Genomic DNA, 22422 nt, shown 5'->3' on the forward strand with positions numbered 1-22422 from the left:
AAAAATACTTGTTTTTGTAAAGCATTGACAAGGATGGTAAAGTGGCTTGTGTTCTTCCACAATCCCCCAAGAATCTTAATATTGGTTGATCAAGATAATCACAAAAATTCTATTTCCTTTTCATCAATAAAATAAAAATTGCTTGACATAATGACAATAAAACTGTTATATCGTCTGTGTCCAGAAAAATAAGAAACCCAAGAGCTAGATAAGGCTCCAACACAATAATCTTTCGATGCACAACCACAATCCCAATTTACAGCTGATTTTGTAGATGCCTTGTAAAATAAGGGACTGCTGTTGGTTAGAACACCAATCTTTAGAATTCGGTTGTTTTTACAGCTTTTTCGGTATTGTTAGTAGAAAAAATCATTTTACACAGAAATACACATAACTTACATGTTTGAAGACAACGTTGCTTAGAGCAAAAATTAAGTTATATCAATCGAAATATCTATGAATAATTGAGATTTTAAAAACGTAAAATGGTCGAAACAGTTATGTTTAACATAGGGTTATAATGAGGGTCCAAATAGCTGATTTCCTAACTTTTCTTGTACAGTGTTAATGAGTGTTTTCCTAAACATCTGTGTGCCGTCTTTGTTTTAATCAAATTTGGAATATTTATAAAACTGTCCAGATTGTATAAGATAAAATTCATCCATAAAGTGCACAAAGTTTCCTTTAGAAATACAAGTTCTAACGCCTAAGAACATTTTAAGCTGTCTGTAACTACCACTTCGTCGTCAAAGGCTATAAAGTTTAATGTTCAGGTCTGGCATATCTCTAAACTTTTTTACTACCCTTCAATACTCTGGGACTTCTCTGGAGCCTACTGATTTTGTCAATCTGAAAATTGTGCAGTAGGTTATAGAGGAGCATACTAAAGATTTGTTATAGTTTACATCTAATTTCAAATATTCTGTGTGTGAATAAGTCCACTGTAAAAGGTATATAGCGTAATTAAACGACAAAACATGTTTAATTAGATTAACAATTATTTTATAGCCTACCATAACTTATGATTTTTAAATAATGTTTTATTTCAGGTTTTAATTGAAACAACAATTTCTATGCACATGGAACTGTTATTGATAATTTTTTTTTTTTATTATGATTAAGCGTGGATGCTCAATAGTTATTGCAGCAGAACAAGATGTGCATAAACGCTTATAATTTATTTATATGATTAATTCTTACCTACTAAATAAGTAAAACTTTCGATATATATTTCAACGTAAAGCAGTAAATGTATGTTACACTAAGAAGAAAAGCCCCATAAAACACATGTAGAAACAACTACTTGAAATAAACTATTTTTAAATTTTTTTATTTGTACCATCACATCTTAATTAAACACAATTTATAATCAAGTTTCGAACGTGAAATGCGATTAGAAAGATAATGCAATCTTTGCTTTAACAAACGATGAATTTGTATGTAATTATCTTGTATTTTTTCAGGAGCAATGCTTGCTTTCACTACTAAAACTTTTACATTTTGCTAAACAAAAGGTTAAACGTATAATTTTATGTGGTAAAAAACTGTTTATTAACTAAACACTATTTTCAACCTAATTCATTTCTTAACCCCATTACAGCTTTCTTTTCAGTGTGTTCAACAATTCATGTAAAGCACCGTCGTACCGTTTATCAAGTCCACGACACCCAAAGTGAGAAGTCGCCTTGTAATACAAGCTCGGCTTGTAAATATTCAAGAACAGCCTTTTACCGGAAGTTCAACAAGTGTGATTTAATACCAAGTTATATCTCTTTGCAAGTTTATGTCACATCATGATTTCTTATGTAATTATTTTTCTTAAATATTTCCCAAATTATACAACATAAGGGGATTTTGCTATTCAAACAAAATTAGTCATTCATTTTTATTATTGTTTATTTATTTAATTCATTTTGTTTTTGTTGTAATTATTTAGTCGAATTCCTAAAGGTTTATGCATTAACACATTCTGATTGAATATTTGCCACGGCTTTTTTAACTATTGAGTCGGTTAGACTCTTTTTCTTACTTTATAACAACATTGATTAAGTCAATTTATATTTTAAAATTATAATTGTTATGCACAAGGCTTATTAGAAGTTAAAACTATTTTATAACAATTGGTAGATTAAATCCAGGATCATTTCTTTTTACTATCGTTTTAAATAACATTTTTAACAAGTTTACCTACGAACGTTTTTTTTTTTTAAACGGAGCGTTTCAGTTCAGTTCTTAGAATTAAAATATTCACTTAACAGAAGTGTTTACTTACGTAACAGTATTGATTTACTTTAAAACACGAATAACGGACCAATTATTAGAATCACGGGTTGAGATAAAAGTGAAGTTGTAATGCTTCTAACCTTAAATAATCAGCTGTTTACCAATTGAATTGTTGATGATCGTTGTAGTTAGTGGTTGGTACAATAAGTCGTTGCATCACTGTCAGTGGCAATGAGAGGTTATAACGAAAACATAACCTCTCTCCTAGAGATTATGCATAGTGATTGTTAGTAATTAATCAAAAAACTGTAGGTAAAGTAGTGTGTAGTGTACTCAGTTCGCGTAAATAGTCGTAAAGCGATCGTTGCGTAAACTACTACTATTACATAAGCCATCACACATCTATAATTCACATAAAACACAATAATCTTGAATAAAAACTGCAAACTTAAACTTTATAATAAATTTTATTTATTTATGATAAACATAGTAACTTAGTTTGATGCATTGAACTACATAAAGAGCATAATATAAAAATACTTTAAAGAAAACAAAGTATTCACCTTTTTTTCTGTTACAGAATCTTAACGTAGCAACACAATGTAAAAAGCTGATAGAATTGAAATAAATTAAATACAAGCTTAAATAAGAAATGTTAACTACATAAAATCTTACTAGTTTAAACCGTGCATTCTTCTTCTCCTCCTAGACACAAACTTCTAGAAGTGAGCTATTAGAATTCTAAACTGAGGAAATTTCACACTAACCTAATTTGAGTTAGCGTTGAGTTGGTGTCGAGAGGCCCCGCCTTGCTTGTTACCGTCGTCGTCTCAGAGGAAATAAACTGTGTTTAGCTGCCTGTAGACACCACCTCATGTTGTCAACACCCCAACTTCCTACATCACCAAACAAACTATTCGATTTCACCTGTTTGGTGATGAAATAGATGTATCATCTAATGATCAGCTGTGGTTGATCTTTGTTGAAACATAGTTGGATTAGCCATCTATAGATGTAAATATTGTAGTTTTCCTTTTTATTTGTGATACTTTGATAGTTGTTATAAACGATTTTTAGCTGTTATAAGTTTTCATTTGAGTTAAACATGGCTTAACTTAAACATGATCGTACTTTAAATAAATCGGCAATTTACATCAAGACATATATATTTTTTGTACACCCTTATATCGTAGGACGTTAGCTCTAGCCGGAAATCATGTCACGCAATATTTTAAACCGCTATTAAAGACCCCTCCCCAATACTTCTCACTTTCATGCTTAGAACGGCACTGCATTTTTACTAGTATGGAATTAATTGGTCACTGGCGAGATTTGATCCCGGGACCTCGGGCACCAAGGTCCATTGCTCTACGACTATTCCAGCTCGCTACCCACACTATGATAATCGTTCGGGTTTACTCCGAAATTGGCTATAGCAGGCGAATGGATTGTATACTACTTGTAATAGCCAAAGACTAGGGGAGCGAGTCGGTCTCGTGATTAGAGCGTTAGGGCTCCCTGAGGTCTAGGGTTCAAATCCCGCCAAATCTCCAATAAGTCAAAAAACGTAGCAACGCCTGAAACGCCTGAAGTATTTTAAAAAACAATCCCGAGCTCGTGCCCAAAATTAGCTCCCGATCTAATGCCTAACGTCCAAGGAGAAATAAGATAGTCAAAGACTGAACATATATGTTTCAGTTTGTAATATGTAAAGGTTACAATTGAGAAGTGTGTTTGTGTTGTTTATTAGCCTCCGCCTGTAAAGGTGGTAGTTTGATTCCAAACAGAGTATATACTTTACCAAGGTGACATCTATCAATCAACTAAATATGATTACTAATGATCGACGTTAGATGGTAACCAATTCAGTGATTGCAGCATTCCCTTATAACAAGTATAATAAGTGATAATTTTGTTAAAAATCAGGAAATAAAATAAAAATCTAGTACATTATTATGCTAACTAATCATGTGCTATGTGTATTATAGAAGGCCTACTTACCGATTATTTGATATGTTCAATTTATATTATAAATATATACTCTTCTTATTCTGGTATGAATAAACAATCACGAAAAATTATTTTTTCCATCTTACAGTACATTACGGCTTTGGTGAGGTTTTCTTCAATTTCTCCATCTCTCGTTTTATTTTTTCTGATTCTTTTATTCTCTCCTGTACACCTGCACACATACATAATAATATAGTGACATAATCCAAATTAAACCTCAAACCCTTGATCCTTAGTATTACTTTACTACATTCCTTATGTAGTCAATATTGATATACAGGGTGAGTTTTAATAGTCCCCCCCCCCCAACTTTTTTCTACATTTATTCAAATATCAATCCCAGACCACTTCCAAACATTGTTGGATAGTAAGTACTTCATTTTGACAAGGTGGTCATTTCCGGCCACCATCTAAACTTTTTTAAGCTAAACTCGATGCCGCAATCCATTTTTTTTATCAAGTTTTATTTATGAAATATTGCAATTTTTTTGTTCAAAATATCAATATTTCAAAATCAAAAAATTAAAATGAAAAACGGATCATAGAATTAAGTTCAACTTAAAAAAGTAGTTCGAAATGATGGGTCACAACACCACCTTCATATTTAAAATAATTTATCACATTTCAAAAATGGCGGATCCAAGATGGCGGCCGAAAAAATACATCAGTCATAACCAAGTGAAAATAGGTCGACAATTACCTTATTACCTTAGATTGTATACTTATCTTTATCTAGCACTATTTTGAGATTATGGTCTTAGTTTGTAAATGCACAATGTTAAAATGGGCTAAAAATAAAGTTTTAAAAAGCCCTCATAACTTTAGAATGAATCAAGATTTTTTAAAACGGTTTTCGGCATTGTAATCAGGGTAAAAAGGTAGTTCGAAATAATGGGTCACAACCCCACTTTTACATTTGAAAAAAAAAATTTGCATCCAATATGGCGGATCCAAGATGGCGGCCGGAAATGATGACCTTGTCAAAATGAAGTACTTACTATCCAACAATGTTTAGAAGTGGTCTGGGATTGATATTTGAAAAAATGTAGAAAAAAATGGGGGGGGGGACAATTAAAACTCACCCTGTAGAATATTTAATGTATAAACGATCAGCTGATTACTCCATGCCCTAGATTTACTCTTCATGCTCTCCATTAGTTCTCCATATGCCCACTACACGCGCTAGTGTTTATTTACCATTTATTTCTATGATTGGAATCAGCTGTTTTATGATTAACAATATAAATTAATGTAAAAAGAAATATGCATATGCTAGTTTTATTATATTTTTGCATTTAGTGCGTGCTACAGAACAATGAACTTAACCTTGAACTTGAACTTCTAACTGTCGAGCTCTTATAAGTTTGTTGTATCCTTTTTGCTTTTATTTCTATATTAAATATCACAAATTAGCAAATATAATTGTTTTAAATTTACTGAGATCTGTTGTTCTGTATGAGCAAATTTTGTGTCGTAATGTATGTATGTAAAAGTGTAGTTTATTAATAATTGTACCTGAAGTGATTTTCCGGCTCCTATTATTCCGTTATGTACATGAAAATACATTCATCCACTCATAAGTAAGGAAAATCATGGACAGTATTCAAACTTATCAAATTATTTATCTCTTTAAGCTAGCAAACTAAACGGCCAATGATATTATTTAATTGAATCTAGGATGGTTGTAATAAACGGAATAGAAGTTTCTGATGGGTAAATTTCGTAATGTTCTGGGGAGTGACAACCCCTCCAAAATCGCCCCAACATAGTTCCTCGGGGCCGGGGAGTATCTAAGTTGTACAATTCATGGTGAACCACACACTCAACATTAGCTACAACTTTACCCCGAACTGATGGGCCCGGTTCTGCCCAGACCACTGGACATTGTAGTTGACGATGATTACTTTACTTCTAAAACCACTTTAAATCAGCTGTTTTTGACATGTTACCAACTTTGATTTAACATATTAGGTAGATTTCAATATGTAGGTATTTAATTAATTTAAACATCCTCTGTTGGTTTTAAATATATGAGAACTGACTAATAATTTTGCTATTGGTTGCATTTCGACTAATTTGTTTGTGATGTTATGTTACTGCCCTTACTTGTGCTACACTGGTTATACTCTTGGGTAGTTTGATAGTTTGGTGGTAATATTGGTTCTTCTGCTATGGTCTTGGGTAAAACATGTATTAAAGTTAATACATATATAAATCCCAAAGTACCCATGAACTATTGAAAAAACTACAATTCACATCCCAATAAACCATATACTTAAAATGTTCATGACGAGAAACCAAACTATACTATCTATTATTCCATAAATTGCCCTTTAAGGTCGTAATTCCTTTCTAAAGGGAACTTTCCATTTGCCTAATGTTAAAAAAACCTCAGCTGTACTTATTTTTTTGTTCTTTCAATTTATTACCTTCAGTTGTGATTATTTGTTTGTATTACTGTATTCTGTTTTGTTTATTTAACTTGACCAATCAATAGTTTTATTAATATTTTGAGGCCAAACGGGGTGAAGCCCGTAGGGAACAGCTAGTATTCACTACCAGCTATTACGGTTTAGGTTAAAGATTTATTTTTTCGGGTTTCGGGATTGGTTTTTTTCACTAGAAAATTAGCTGGTAGATTTTTTAGTCAAAATATGTAGACATAAATTGTAATCAAAAGAAAGTATACCATTATTAGCCAATTTTGACAATACAAGACATCAAACACCCCGTAACAATGGAAAAGACAATATACCCCAACTTACTTTACTGCTATTATTATTGTTATTAAAAACTGAAACTATGATGAAAAATAATAACAAATTTACTAAAACGTTTTTGTCAAACGTTAATTGTAATGTAAATTTAAAATGCAAACATATATGATGATTAGGGTGGATTTTTTCTTGAAAAAAAAAATTTTCTTGGAAACTGATTGAGGCCAACATTGTATGTTTCCTTTTCACACTGCATTACGCAAAAATGTATTTCTTTTTGGGGTGATTTTTTTGTCAAAACCAGAGCTATATACTGATTGACCAGCTGTTCATATATATATACCGATTGTTTTCTGTATTTTGTCAGTGTATTGTAAAGATGTTGTGTAGATAGAAGGTCAACGGAATATTAGAATGTATCGTCATGTCGTTTAAGGTATCAGTGATAGAGACACGTTTAACTCATTGGGATGTTTTATTTTTATGCTTATTGTTTTTTATATATTAAATCTTAATGAAAATATTTTTCACTAATTGTTATTATAGTGCTTACCCCTTCCTGCTATGTAGAACTCAAGGCCTACACATAACATAAACATAATATATATAAACCAACCAAACCAAGTCATTAAACAGTTCCTAAACGAACTGTAATGCTAAACACAAGTGGAGGATTGAAAATACATTTAAATATTGATGTTAACTTTATCTATAGCATACATGTTACATTGATAACCTTACTATTACTTTTCTGATAAGAGAAGATTAGTTTGAATCGGATCAGATTCATCTGTTTTCAATGTAGCTATCTATATTCGAATTTGGAATTTGTTTGGATTTTCTGTTTATATTTTGTTGTTATTTTGTCACCAGCATGGCAACCCATAAGGCCTATGTTATTTTTTCCTTTTAAATTCTCTTCTGTGCTTATTTTTTAGCCTATTTTAATTTATAAAACGATTCTGTACAACTACAGGAAAATATGTTTCATTTGGTACCGACCGTGTGTAATTTGGTCCAGTAGTATGGTCAGGCTATCTGTCATAAGATATATACGATTTTTGTAAAATATTAGTTAAAATCAGACTGAACTGGTTAAATAGAATCTCATTTGCCTTGTAAACCCAACACATTTAAACATTTTACTCGTCTTATTTTAAAGTGTAAACGTTTTAGCTGATGTAAAAGACTAATGTTTTTTATAGGATTGTGTTTAATAACAAATCTATTTATGTTTTATGATCTGCCATGAGTTCGTGGCTGGAGACTTAGCTATAATTATGCAGAGTGTTTGTTAAAGCAATACCTTTTTACCACGCCTTGGGCCGACTGAGTCATTATTATAAAAGCTCCAAAATGATTTATGCTGAGCTTGCTTTTGACATTTTTACATTAAGTGTCTTCTCTTGTTTTTAAGCGTATAATAACTTTAGTGTACACACTTTAATCCAATAAGAAGCAATACATTTTTTCCTGTAACTAGTTTAGTCAATCGTATAATTTATAAATTGCGATACAATTAAACTAATAGAATCAATATTTAAATAGTTTTAATTCAAATTGTAAGAGGGACATTAAATATTTTTTGATCTAACGATTATTTTATTTTACTTTCATTTATATATTTTATTTTTCAAAGTTTTGTATTTACTTTAAATGAAGCCGCATATGAAAGATATTGCATTATAGGTAGGCCTACACGTAATATAGTACCTAACATGTATATACCAGTTTATTTTATTTGTGTCAGTTTATATGTGTACACGCTATATATCTAAAAATAGAAGGGCTAACCTTAACAAACTTAACCTCAACTTGACAATTCTGTCTGCTCACTCAAAGTAGGAAAAATTAAGTCAAATATAGCTTGGATTTACATGATATAACTACACGATGCTGTTATATGTATTTTTTTCAATGCACCACATCTATAATGATGTACAATCTTTATCTTAAGTAAAACAACTATTATTCTTGTTGGTGGTGATTTAAATATTTGACAACCATTGCTACTCCATAACCAACTATATAACTATCATTTCAACAATATAACTTTAGAATCACATACGAACAAGAATTTTATTCCCTTTGTTTGACAAGTTTTTAAATCACAACCTCCTTAAAGTAAACATCATACCAATCTGTATCAAGAAAGCTTCTACTTCGGTAACAAGTTTTTAAATCGGATATCGGTTCCATGCATTTTAAATGTAAGCCAAACAGTCTCCGTAATTTTATGTTTTGTTGCTTGACTTACGGCTAGGTTGTAAATAACCAACTGCAGATTGTATTGTATATTAACTGAAAGTAAAAAACTAACAACTGATCTTAATTGTACTGGACCAATCTTCATCAATATAATTTTATCTGTGATTTCTTTTTTTATCTACCTTAATTAAAAAAGGGAATAATTCTATAAACAAACATTTATATGTCGTTGAAGTTAATTAAAAATCTGCTATCCACCATGATAAAAAACGAAAAAACCTGTTTAAAAATCTTCCTGACACGTAGGTTAAACATTGAAAATACACCTTTTACACAAAATAACCTTTGAAAATTAGTTGAGGAATAATATTTTCAAATGAAAAACTGATTGTTTTACAAAATACATTTGGAACTAACCCAACTGAACAACTGGATTATTAAGGCAAATCAATTTAACTTAGCGACTCCGCCAAGGAAATTACTACCTTATACAAATTTGTGATAATATAAACATGTATTTCTAAAAGTGCTTCTAAATGCACTAACAATGATCCTATTTTTGTGACTAGTCTCACAAATAATATATAAGTGAGATGTCTCACGTATTTTACTTTCATAAATAATTTATGTTTAACAAAATGAAAAAGTGGTTGTAAAATTTGGTACAATTATTTAAATACATACAAATGCAACTTACAACATACAAACAAATTTAACATAACATACAAATTTGGTATAGTGGAACTTAAACTTAAATTAATGTTTTATATGATGATAAAAACGTATTATTTCGAATGCTTATACTTCTTTCTTTAAGACTCTCTAGGTACTTAAGTTTTAACCATTGCTTGAGAATTGAAAATGAAAACTCGGAAAACATTTGGTTAGTGACGAAATGTTTGGTATTTCTTATAAATGAAATAAAAATTAGCTAGGAGGTTGTGCAACCCGTAGGTAAAATAATTGTGTTTTTGTATATTTATATAGGGAGAGAAATTATTATTTTATTAGTGTATAGCCATTATTGTTGAAGAAACTTCAATAAACTGAAATATATAATAATTTACTGCAGGAATATAAGGAACTATTTTCTAATAATATGTATCAATACATATTCGACTCTGCTGTCTAAACTAGACTTTCAAAACTTCTTGAAGTGTTCTTCAAGTAACATCAAAAGAAAGAATCTCCAATGCACCCGCCTGGTTCCTCTGTATAAGGAGCGATAAAACTAAACATTCTTTGTGAAAGTTCTTCCATTTCCATTCTTTACTTAACTTTTAAAGTGAATTTTTATTCTTAAAGTTGACATTGGTTCTCATGAGGAATAAACTTTGGAGCGTTCATAGATTAAATAGTCGAAAAGAGTGATTGGGCCAATAGTTTCATTAAATGATTACTACATTTTTCAAGAGCGAACGGTGAAAACCTTTTTATCCTCTTCCCGATGAGCTAGAGTCTTGAAATTTGAATCTTAGCTCGTTTGGATGACAATGCAATATTATATAATTTTATTACGATTGGAATTAGATTAATATCAACATTCTACATCAACAAGAACATCTAGTTCAAGTTTAAAACATTCAAAAAGCAACTCCCTCTCAGAAATGTATCTTTAATCAAATATACCATGGTACAGGGTGTCCACATTTTGGAAAGTCGGGGAAAAAATGGAAAAAAATCTGGTCATTGAAAGTCATGGAAAAAGTCATGAAAATCCCCAATGATGGATGGATTTGACGGGATTTTTCAATGCTCTTGTCGGCCTTAACCCCAACTATTGTAGCACTTTTCAGGATTTTTCACAAATGTACGACAATTCAATTTATTACAGTTGTATTAGTTAATGAGTTTGAGTTTGTATTAGTTCTGTGTACTCCATTGTTATATGTTAATAAATATTTCAGTATTTTCTGTGAAATAACATGTCTAGGCAGTATTATTCGTTTGTGTATGTTACATTATAATTTTCAAGTAAAGTTTGTGAGTCATAGAAACCAATGGTAAATGGTCATGGGTAGTCATGGAAAGTCATGGAAATTAATGACAAATTTTCTGTGGACACCCTAATTTATATTATATGTGGAACAGTATGTGCAATGAAAATTTATTTTAAGTAACCAAAATGTCTAGAATAATTCTTTCTTAATAGTTAATTGATATAATGGTTATGAACTGTTTTCTTTGACAGAAAATATATTGACAGAACAAAGGCAAACTATGCTTTCTTTAAAAGGGAACTTTGCTAACTTTGGTCAAAATAACGGTTAAAATCGAAGACTTGGTTTTGTTTGTATTTGCAATGTTATGTTTGTCTGAAACACTCGATTGCAATAACAATAACAATGTCAGTATTTTTTTTATCTCAGGTACTCCTTCTGAAAGCGATATAGTCAAATAGAAATGTAAACTAATTAATGATTTAAATAATATCAATTTAAAAAAAATCTAATTTAAATCCCTAATCAAGAAAATTATTAGTTCAGTAAAGTGTCATTGATAAACCATACAATTTAAAGGTAATGTTTTTAGATTTAATTGATAATTCTAAATTATTTGACAAATAAACATATTCTTGAATTGATAGGTTCATTAACCCCCTAAAATCTAAATTGTTAACCAATATTTATACTATTTTTCATAGCAATATTTAATTGATTATTTCTTCGCAAAAGCAAGAAACACATTAAAAAAAGTATTGTTGTGACCTTTTTGAACACAAAAGGCCAATAACTTCGAATATTAATCAGGGCATTTTTTAAATTACCATTGAAATTCATATGACAAAGCTAAGCAGATACATTGTGAGAATCGATACAACCGTTATACATTGGCCGTTTTATACAGTATTATTTATAGGTTTACCTAAGAGTAAAGTTTCGCTTTAAACAAAGATTAAGCTGCTCTAAAGATGAAAAACACAATCGTTATATACCCTTAAGAGGCGATAAATTTTAGAAGTAATTTACGTAGCAGAGTTATGCGATCATCCTCAGAAGGTGGTCATTTCTTAGGAAGGTAAAGCCGTCATTATGTTGTGATCGTGGTCTCATGTTGCTTCATTTTCCATTAGGTTAATAGTTTTGAAAATTTATTTTTGGTAAGTTTGCGTGTAGATACATAAAAATAATTGAGACGTAGAAGCGTTTTTATTTATTTATATTTTGGTTTGTGTAGTCGTCAGTGTTTTGGCATACAAACATGACTACAGAATAATTAATAATTGATTATAAATATTATTTTATAAAACGTATTACAATGTATTACAAAAGTAAACAACAATTTATAATAATCCATGTTAAAAATCAAATTTCGTGGACAAAATGTACGAGATTTTAATTTACTTTGTACGAAAACTTGTGTTTATTACATCATCGCCTACATATTATTACAAATTCAAGACGTATTTTTCAGACCGTTTTAGCGTTCACTAGTTTACTGATTACAGAACAATTGACACCATTTTCCATTGACAATATGGAAAACATACTTAGTCGAAATATAAACATATTTCTGCTTTGAATTCGTTTTAGGAACACTACTAAGGAGTTTGTTTAGGATTTTAGTACCAATATGCGCTAAAACTAGTTTATCTGTGTATTTTAGTGGGATAAGGATTTAAATGAGAATAATATAAACAATTTTTTTATTCTGATTGTTGTTTTCTGAAACAGTAAAATATCAAGCATTGACTAAAGAAAATAACACTTTTCACCTAATGCACGACGGATAAAATATATATCCTTATCTAACTGTTATTGACCATTAATTTGTTGAACTAAACCACGTTTTCACTTCAAATCTAAAAATATTTTGTAGCCAAATCTGCTGTATAAGAACTTTAGAGGTGTCACCTCGTAATATCATATAATAACATAACATAACGAGAGGTTAACTATAAGAAATGACCATGAGGTTCTAAGTTCACCTCAATAATGAATGATTTTCATTTTCATTCCATTCATTCAGATAATGTTATTAAAAAATTGTCTTTTATATTTTGCCAACCAAATAGGCCAAATATTCACCTGCGCAATCTTCAATTCAAAAACTTGAATGATGCGCCATTATTTTATATAGTACTTAAATTTCCCAAAAAAAATAAATAAACGGGGTTTTCCTAATTCACAGTCAAAATAAAAATACCTTGTTCCGAAGATATAGGTCCTATTGCTCATCACATCTTTACAATAAATAGATAAACTCAATTGGGAAGTACTTTAAAAGTCTTAAGAAATGGTTACCCTATGTTTCTTTTTGGTACAAAGGATTTTCTTAAGTACTTGCTTGGCTACTTGCTTTGTTTTTTTTATTCTAAGTGTTTTTTGTATATTCCAAACAGGCATGTATTCCCTGCATGTAAATAAGACAGGCAGGTTTGCCTACGTGACTTTAGATTCAAGGGGACTCAGATTCGAGGCAAACATCATGAATCCTTTTGTTTTGCAGCGACTCACGTTTCCACAAAATCTTTCTATTCTCAGTGTATTTTCTCATCTGGAAACATTATTTTCTCAGTTTCTGTCTTTTGAATCGAATTGGTGTATGGACCACTTTAGACGTAGTATTAGAGTAATTTTGATGAAGAAACAGGTCTTAGATATTTTTGTATTATTAAATTGACGCCATACATTAATTATTAATGCTTTATTAAAATTGTTTTGTACATTTTTTTGAAGTTTTATTTGAGTTTTCCTCTTATCATGAATATTTATTTAACATAATTGCCTTGACCAAACTTTGCTTAGGGCCACAACTCTAGATAATCTTTCAGTATATACCAGGTTTGTATTTAGATCCATCAAGAATAAAGGTTGGTCCTTAAGACGATCTACAGTTTTATTTACTTTTATAACACAGCAATGTATTTATGTATTAAAATCTAAATATGAGTTCAGCTAAATTATCGGTGTACTTTTACAGCTGGCTAGATCATATTTCTGTCAATTTTTTGAAGCCCTGTTTTTAAAGAACAGCTGGGTAGGTCTATAGTTTACAACATCCATTAAACTGTCACCTACTTTACTCAGAATTGAAACGGCGACCTATCGAATATTTGATTTAATGGTATTAAAGACGATATCTCCAGAGAAGCTAACCCAAATGTAAGAAAGCTGATAAATAGGATTTTTTCCATCATGTTCAAACTTCACAACACTAATTTAAATCATACTTGTTTACAAATTGTACTTGGGTATAAATACCGTACATTTGTACCTTAGCTCTAGATCTGGTTCGTTATTTTAAAAATCTTAAGCTAAGTAATAATCCAAAATATAAATAGAATATTAACATAAAATAAGGCTGGTAAACCCATGGATATTATTATAAAAACATTTGTCCAAGAACTTTTAAAAACTATTTATATTTATAGACAATAGCAGAAGGACATTTCCCTTTAATCTTCTAGGAATTTTTTTGTGTATCGAAAGAGTCCCAATGAGTGCTTATGACAACGAATACATTTGCTAACTATTTTATTTAAATTAATTTGTTATGTAATCATTTCTCAACTGTGATCTTGGTCCATGATATGGTTAGTTCGTTTTAATTAATTAACGTGATCTAAATGTTTAGATTTTTGACTTCCTTATTTAAAAACACTAGTAGCCCTCAACTGTAAACAAAATATATATTTAAAATGTTTGATTACAATGAAGAGGAATTCAAATTGTTGTTTGATAGCCTGTAGTACATTCATGTGTAGTAAATCGATCGTTGTAATATTGCATTTGAGACTATATAAATTTAAATGTTTGACTGGTATCGAACTTATTATACCGAGGCCAACTTGGTGTAGTAATGTACGGGAAACTTCTCAACCAATAGATTTTAGGTTTATGTTGAGACCTGCGGATATCACACCTTGAACACTACAGGTCCACCTAAAAAGGGAAAGGAGGTTAAATTTCTCTGAACTAAACAACTACCTTCACTAGAAGTCATACAACAAATCTAACATGTAATTCTTTGTTGTACAGTTTGTTTCGCAGGAACACGATACAGTATCAAAGGTACATTTCGATACCAAAGCAAACAAAGTCTGTCTTTCCTTCAAACTCACTTACGCTCGACCAGGTTTACACAGTTTTCTCTTGTGCGTTTGTTTTTTCCTTGCTTTCTTGATTTCTTATCCTGTTCACCAGACCGGATGTATCGAATTGTAAATGCAAATGGTGTATTGAACTTAGAAGTTGTAAAGTTTTTGTCTTGATACTAGCAAGTTAAATCGAAATTTTATGTTTTGAGAGTTGCTAATTATTGATTTTTTATGAGTTAGGAAAAGGAAATAACTTAATGGTTTGTATTATATGAAGAAAATATTAGTTTTAAATAGTGAATAAATCATTCAATCTTCCTGAAACATTGTTTGCATTATTATTGCTGGAGAAACATTTCTAATTATTACAAACTGATAAAACATTTCACCACACTTTGATGGTTTTAGCCATTTTACATACAGTAAAATGTAATGTATTTCAATAGACTTATTTTATTGTCACCACAGTCTATTTAAAACTTTTGCAGATTTCTCTCAATATTTCTTCACATAGCCTTAAAGTTGTAGTTGTGTGCATTTATTGTATATATTTTCTCAATTTTTTGTGGTGAAAAATGGCGTTCGTACCACACGGGCATAGTTTTGCAGCTCGATCATTTTATGTTCTCGACTTTGTCTTGAACTTAAAAACTGATCTCGAGCCAGCAAAACCTCATTTTTGGCCCTAGGTATGAAATATACTATTGCATTTACAGTAATTATAACGAGTTTAGATAGAAAGTAAATATAGAAACCTGTAGCGAATCATTAATGCTTTAAACGTCATTGTGATTTGGACAAGATGATCAATACCTGATACAAAATAATCAAGCATGTTTACATCAAAATGATGGATGATTTCAGTGATTTCATGTACTCGTTGGTAATGGCACTGAACAGTACTACCAAAGAATTCAAAGGCTGTAAATAGGTTTAGGATTCTATGACCAAACCATATTCATACGCTTCAGTAGGGACACATTTAAGGGACATTACTATTCTCTGGAGGATGTTGCAGTGATTTGATAAACATGAACTCGCTCGATACTCGGGACGTGTTCCACACTTGGCGACTTGACTCATAAATATTTCATTTGCCTTTGCCGATAGCACTCTAAAAATATTCATAGGCAAATTTGTATAGGGAATCAATCCATGTTTTTAAGACGCTCACAATATGTGTTTGGGTTATACAAAGTGTTTGTACATATTCAAACAATTCACGTGTGTGCAGATTTTAACAGCATGTGTGATTGTCACTATTCGAACCAAATGTGTTAGACTAAATTATAAATATACTTTCAACTGGCTAATGCGAGCTCTATAGTTATTTGTGAACTAGTGAGCAAAGTGAGCGATTGACTCACTCGAAAGAAATACTTACTCACGAGCCGTAGGCGAATGAGGAATGGTTTTTCGAGTGATGTAATTGCACTTTGCACTCGAGTTGTACATTATATTTTTCCTACGGATACCATAAAACAAATAAATTGGTAAATAACCTAACATATTATTACACAGAAATGAACTTTCAATATGACATTGAATGATACAACAGTATAACAGCTGACCAGCTGATTTACAGCCAGTGCTGCCAACGTATTTGGTGCGCATACGACCTTGTCTACATGTTACGCGCTCACTATTTCGTGCCTTCACGTTGCAAATCAGGAGTGAGACAAAGTAATTAGAGTTAGACAATGTTAACATTGTCTCACTGAGGAGTGAATTGGCCACTTTGCTTTCTCAAATCAGTGAGAGAACATGTACATTGTTAGGTAACTGTAGGAAAAAATATAATTATGTTCCTTTCCAGTTGACTTCTACGCAATGCATGATTCTCTCATCATTTGAGCTATGAAGAGAATTCAAAAAGACTTACAATTACACAAAGACATACAAGCACATTTTTGTCGAGATTAGGTTAAATTAGAGTCATATTGCACTAGTGAGTACTACGACTATTCGCAGTACTATCCCGATAGTTAGACCAATTCGTATATACGAAGGCAAAAATGAGATTTGAATTCCACTGATGTAGGTCCCTTGGTTGCCATTAGCTGTATGGGCTATTAATTAATAGCTGTGTCTAAGGAATATGTCGGCTTGGTCACTAACAAGACTGCAAGATTGCACCACTCATCCTACACTAATCTCCATTCATACTTGGCTTAAAATACGTATTTTGTATGGTCACCATTTCAGAAGAAAGTATAAAGTAAAGAATTAACTATCAATGTAATCAGATTAAGGTTGACATGAGATTTTAACTATACCAGGGTTCTTTAAAGTAAAAAATATATAAAAAAGAACACAAACAAAACAACAATCTTCACGATGTAAACGAGCATATCGTCCTTTTTATGTTCCAGTTAATATGCAGGATCTCGCAATCATACCAGCCTCCTACAAAAAGTAAAGATGGTCTGAGAATACAAATGAAAAGTTAGTAACGAGCGGGTCTTTGAGGTGCAAATACGACTGTAGACCCGTGGATATGTTGTAAACTAGCCCTTTCGTCGGCCTTTGATAATACCTGTATACCCTTGATCATGCAAGGGACCTGGGATTTTGTACAAAGTACTGTATAAGTAGTAGAGTGTATCAATACTCCTACCACTTCAATACTGTTATATTTCACATAATGTTGTAACAAGAAAAAGAAGAAACTTTTAAGCAATTATATATGCTGGCAATGGTTTTTTATTGTTCATTTGGTTGAGATCTAAATGCTTTTTTAAAAGCTTGTCATCGTTGAATACAACTAAAAAAATCTGTATTGTTTAAAATAAGGGCAATATTTCAGGATTTTAGCCTTTATCAGTACACATGTATAATATTTTATCTTATAATACAAAAAGCGTAATAAATACATACTATTTATATAATTCGTTTTGGAAGATAATTTTTATGTGTATCATGTTATATTTTATATATTTTTATATTATATATATATATTTTACACATACAAATATTTATAAGATAAGCTTTTATTATAGAATGTGTTGGAATTAATTTTATCTGTGGTAGAAGTATGTTTTTATAACAAATTCAATTATATAGTGGGACTTCAACTAATCAATGTTTGGTACTTATAATTTACTATAACGTCTATGTTTTACAGACAACATAGACGTGTTATGTTGTATTACAGACAACACCTTGGTAATATACACCCAGGCATACCTTTTACATATGTTTTGTTTTGTTTCAGATATCCAAGAGTTTTATGAACTAACCCTCCTCGATGACACTAAGTCAATACAGCAAAAGACTGCCGAAACCATCCGAATAGCCAATAAATGGGAAGCCAGCGACGGCCCGATAGCCTACACCAACAATGACGTAAGTTTTGTACCATTTAATATATATTTATAATTAAAATAAAATGTTATGCAAATAAAAAAAATATATGATAATTTAAATACAAGGTTATTTGGTAAACTTTGGTAAATAACTGTCCTTGAAAAAGTGGGCCATTTTTAGACTGTACTCCACCTATGCTAAGGGTCATAAGATAATCATAAATAAATCTGCATATCTCCGTGCAGCATAAATATAGCACACTATTCTGTTCCAAAACTGGTTGCCATGTAATGTCTGTGAAAACTAGTTGGCACTTGTGGGCCACAATAAACATATACTTCAACATTTCCTCCGTGTTTAGATAGTCTGAAGAAAATAAAATCATCATGACCTTAAAACTGTTTGAGTCACATACTTTTATATGACCGCCTTTTGAGCAGTAGGCCTAGTAACAAGCTTAATAAAGTATCCGTAAAAGCATTAAGCTCGATTCCTAAATCCACTACATGGCTTAAACGGCGTAACCAGCTTTTTCTCTACTTTGTGGTTATGTTTACATAATACCTTGTTAAGCTGGTATAATACCAACAAGTAAGGAACCACGCCCGATGTGTAATTTTTATCCTGGTTTAGTTATCGGCAAAGCACATAAATTCCCTCCAGCCTAGTATCAATCCATTATAAGATAAGCTTAGGAAAGATTTTTGAAACCATCTTCATTTCATAGCTACGGAAGGTTTGTGAGAATAGGCGTCAGAGGTGATCAATTGTTGTAATATATACGCTTTAGACACGTTTACGGCCATTCGGCCCATCTGGTGTTCAGCATGTAAATGCATACAGCATGGGTTGAGGTACAAGCCACCTTGTATAATGTAATTGTCGTATGATACCTGTGCTATGGGGTTGGCTACGGTGACATTACTGTTACTGCCTAATAAACTAGATTTCACGTTATGTTTTGAACTATAAAAGTAAGAAAGAGTACTAAATTAAAGATTTTAGGTGGTGATTGTATGCCTCAATAGTCAAATTTTTAACCCATTGGTTATGGTGGTTTATTTTTTATTTTTGGGTATTTTAGTTATCAAATAAATTAGGACTTATTCCTGTACAACCCGACAACAGGCCATTCAGTAAGCCTAATCAATTGATGGATCAATGACATAAAATATCTGACTCTAGCATTTGAACCTGAAATTTCCACACAAAAGATAAAAAGAAAATATGAGTTCCATCTAATTATATCAATATAGCTTGAAAAGTAGTACTAACTTACTATTTCATAAAAAGTATTCATAAAAGAAATACTTTGTTCCGTTTTTTAGTGAACTTCACATGTAGGAACCTATTACTGTAGGTTTCAAGGTAAATCCTGGACCCACATTATATTTAGGGGGGTTCATTAGGGGGGGGGGAATAGTTGATTCCAATTGTTGCCCTCAATTCTTGGAATATTTTACCAATTTCTCTCGAATCCATTTCAAAGATCTAAAAAACAAACGATTTATTATGTTGAAGGGTGTTTGTATGGTTATTAGTTACGCAAAACATTAAAAAAGTTTTAACTTAAAGGTATGCAATTTAGGGTAATGGAGAAAAAACCAGGTTGCTTGTTTATGGATATTCTGTATTTTCATCAAGCTTGGCAAATCAAATCATTTCATACTAATTTATGTATATTAACTTATACTTAAAACACATTTTTAAACCTTTCCTGCAGCAGCAAACCTAACTACTAGTTAGTCCTAGGGAGCGAGCTGGTCTAGTGGTTAGAGCGTGGGACTCCGGTTCAAGGGGTCCCGGGTTCAAATCCCGCCAAATCACAAATGGGTTTTATCTAAGTGATAATGCCGTAACAAGTAGGTCTAGCCTGAAGTAATGTAAAAAACAATTCTGGGCTCGTGTCTAGCGTCCTAGGACAACCCCCCCCCAAAAAAAAAAACAAACTAGTTAGTCCTAATGTTATGTAAATAGGGAATTAATCTTTACATTTTATGCAAACATTTTACTAACAATCCAACCAGGCAAATTTGCTCAATTTGCTTGGTCTGCAGGTAAGCTGATCCAGGGGTATTTTTATTTAAATCTCTCTTAAGTATTTCCACTGTTGCTATAACTGTAGTCTAAATAAAAGTTCCGCTTAAGCTGTGTAAATTCCCTTGACTCTGCATCTGAAGCTCAAAGCACAATTATGCAGAGTGGTTGTTTAACCAATTCTTTTCCCACTCCTTGGGAAACAGCTGTAATTATTACAAAAGCTCCTGAATGATTTATACTGCACTTGGTCCTGACATTTTGTCTATCAACAAACTTTTCTTGCACTCAAAGCTGTTTTGTGGTTAAAAATAAACTCATGTATGTAACATGCAAAGCAGCTTTATTTCACTAATAAGGAAACGTGACGTATATGTTTGCTACGTACACAGAATAGCTACAGTGGTGGTCATTTTGTAAGGAAAGTAGTTCAAAATTTGGGTCACTTCCCTCCTTACGTAATGCTTTGTTATGTAGCATCATTAATATCGTGAATAACGAAATGGTATGTTTCCCCTTAAAATACCCAACTTGTTATTGAACCATTAATTTTTAAGGAAAGAACCCTAACCTAACCTAATCCAACCTAGCCCCTTAAAATACCCAACTTGTTATAGAACCATTAATTTGAAAGCAAGAACCCTCACCTAATCTAACCTAGCCTAACCTAACCTAAACTAGCCTAACCTAATCTAACCTAGCCCCTTAAAATACCCAACTTGTTATTGAACAATTAATTTGAAGGCAAGAACCCTCACCTAACCTAACCTAGCCTAACCTAACCTAACCTAGCCCCTTAAAATACCCAACTTGTTATTGAACCATTCATTTTAAGGCAAGAACCCTCACCTAACCTAACCTAACCTAACCTAGCCTAACCTAACCTAACATAGCCTAACCTAACCTAACATAGCCCCTTAAAATACCCAACTTGTTATTGAACCATTCATTTGAAGGCAAGAACCCTCACCTAACCTAACGTAGCCTACCCTAACCTAACCTAGCCCCTTAAAATACCCAACTTGTTATTGAACCATTCATTTTAAGGCAAGAACCCTCACCTAACCTAACCTAACGCAACCTAATGATCCACTAGGGTATTCATAGAACTAATTATTAATTCAATATCCAAAGAAACATTACGAAATCATTGCATAACAATGATTTGTTTAACATTGCCACAACTAATTATTAAAATGTTATTAAATAAATTGATTTTGTAGCACAGTTTTTCCCATCCCGCCTCTCCACTGGTATGGATTCACACTGTATATCCCGTCATCTCTGGGGAGGCTAAGGGTGGTGAGATATTTGTCAACGTTGGCCCCAGAGACTGAAACCCATCCAACAATTTGTTTGCAAATTTTTTATTCAAACAAAATATTCCGCTTCATTGCTCAGTCACTTCAGTTGGAAAATCCCACAACATGCTCTATCTACTGAATATAATTTAACGTAAATATTATATTTTTTTGTTTTGTTTCATGTATATAATATATGTATTGATAAAGTTTGGTCTTACACATCAAGTACATTAAATTCCATTTATGGTCAAAAAACAAAAGGTTGTAATTCAAGATGTTTGATTGTAATGGTTTTCTTTAAAAAAAGGTTCTAAGATCGACTGACAAACTATATTGTTCAACGTAAGCTAATCTAGTTTGTTCCTCGGGTATGAATATATAAAAAGGTTTTAAGAAAAATGTTAACCCAGCATAACCCTTCTGATTGGAGCATGTTATACAACCCCTCTGGTTCTGAAACACCTTGTTGGATTCATGCTTGAATTTTATAGTAATTTTCCATGTAAAGAATGATACATTGATTAAGTATATTATGAGGAATTGAGATTGCATTGTTTTGTAATGAGGGAATAAAGGT

At 31.6% G+C, this 22422-nt stretch overlaps 1 protein-coding gene across 1 annotated transcript in view; it reads left to right on the forward strand.

Annotated features, from left to right (window-relative positions):
- LOC128989480 (uncharacterized) overlaps positions 1 to 22422 on the forward strand; it is a 455521-nt gene that overhangs the window by 369797 nt on the left and 63302 nt on the right. Inside the window, exon 3 of the mRNA XM_054411373.1 lies at positions 18413 to 18543. Within this exon, the coding sequence (XP_054267348.1) occupies positions 18413 to 18543 (131 nt within the window). The remainder of the gene's footprint in view (positions 1 to 18412; positions 18544 to 22422) is intronic.

The sequence above is a fragment of the Macrosteles quadrilineatus genome, unplaced genomic scaffold (genome assembly GCF_028750875.1).
Source record: "Macrosteles quadrilineatus isolate MER2022 unplaced genomic scaffold, UCM_ALF_1.0 Scaffold_3__2_contigs__length_128488019, whole genome shotgun sequence".
Lineage (NCBI taxonomy): Eukaryota > Metazoa > Arthropoda > Insecta > Hemiptera > Cicadellidae > Macrosteles > Macrosteles quadrilineatus.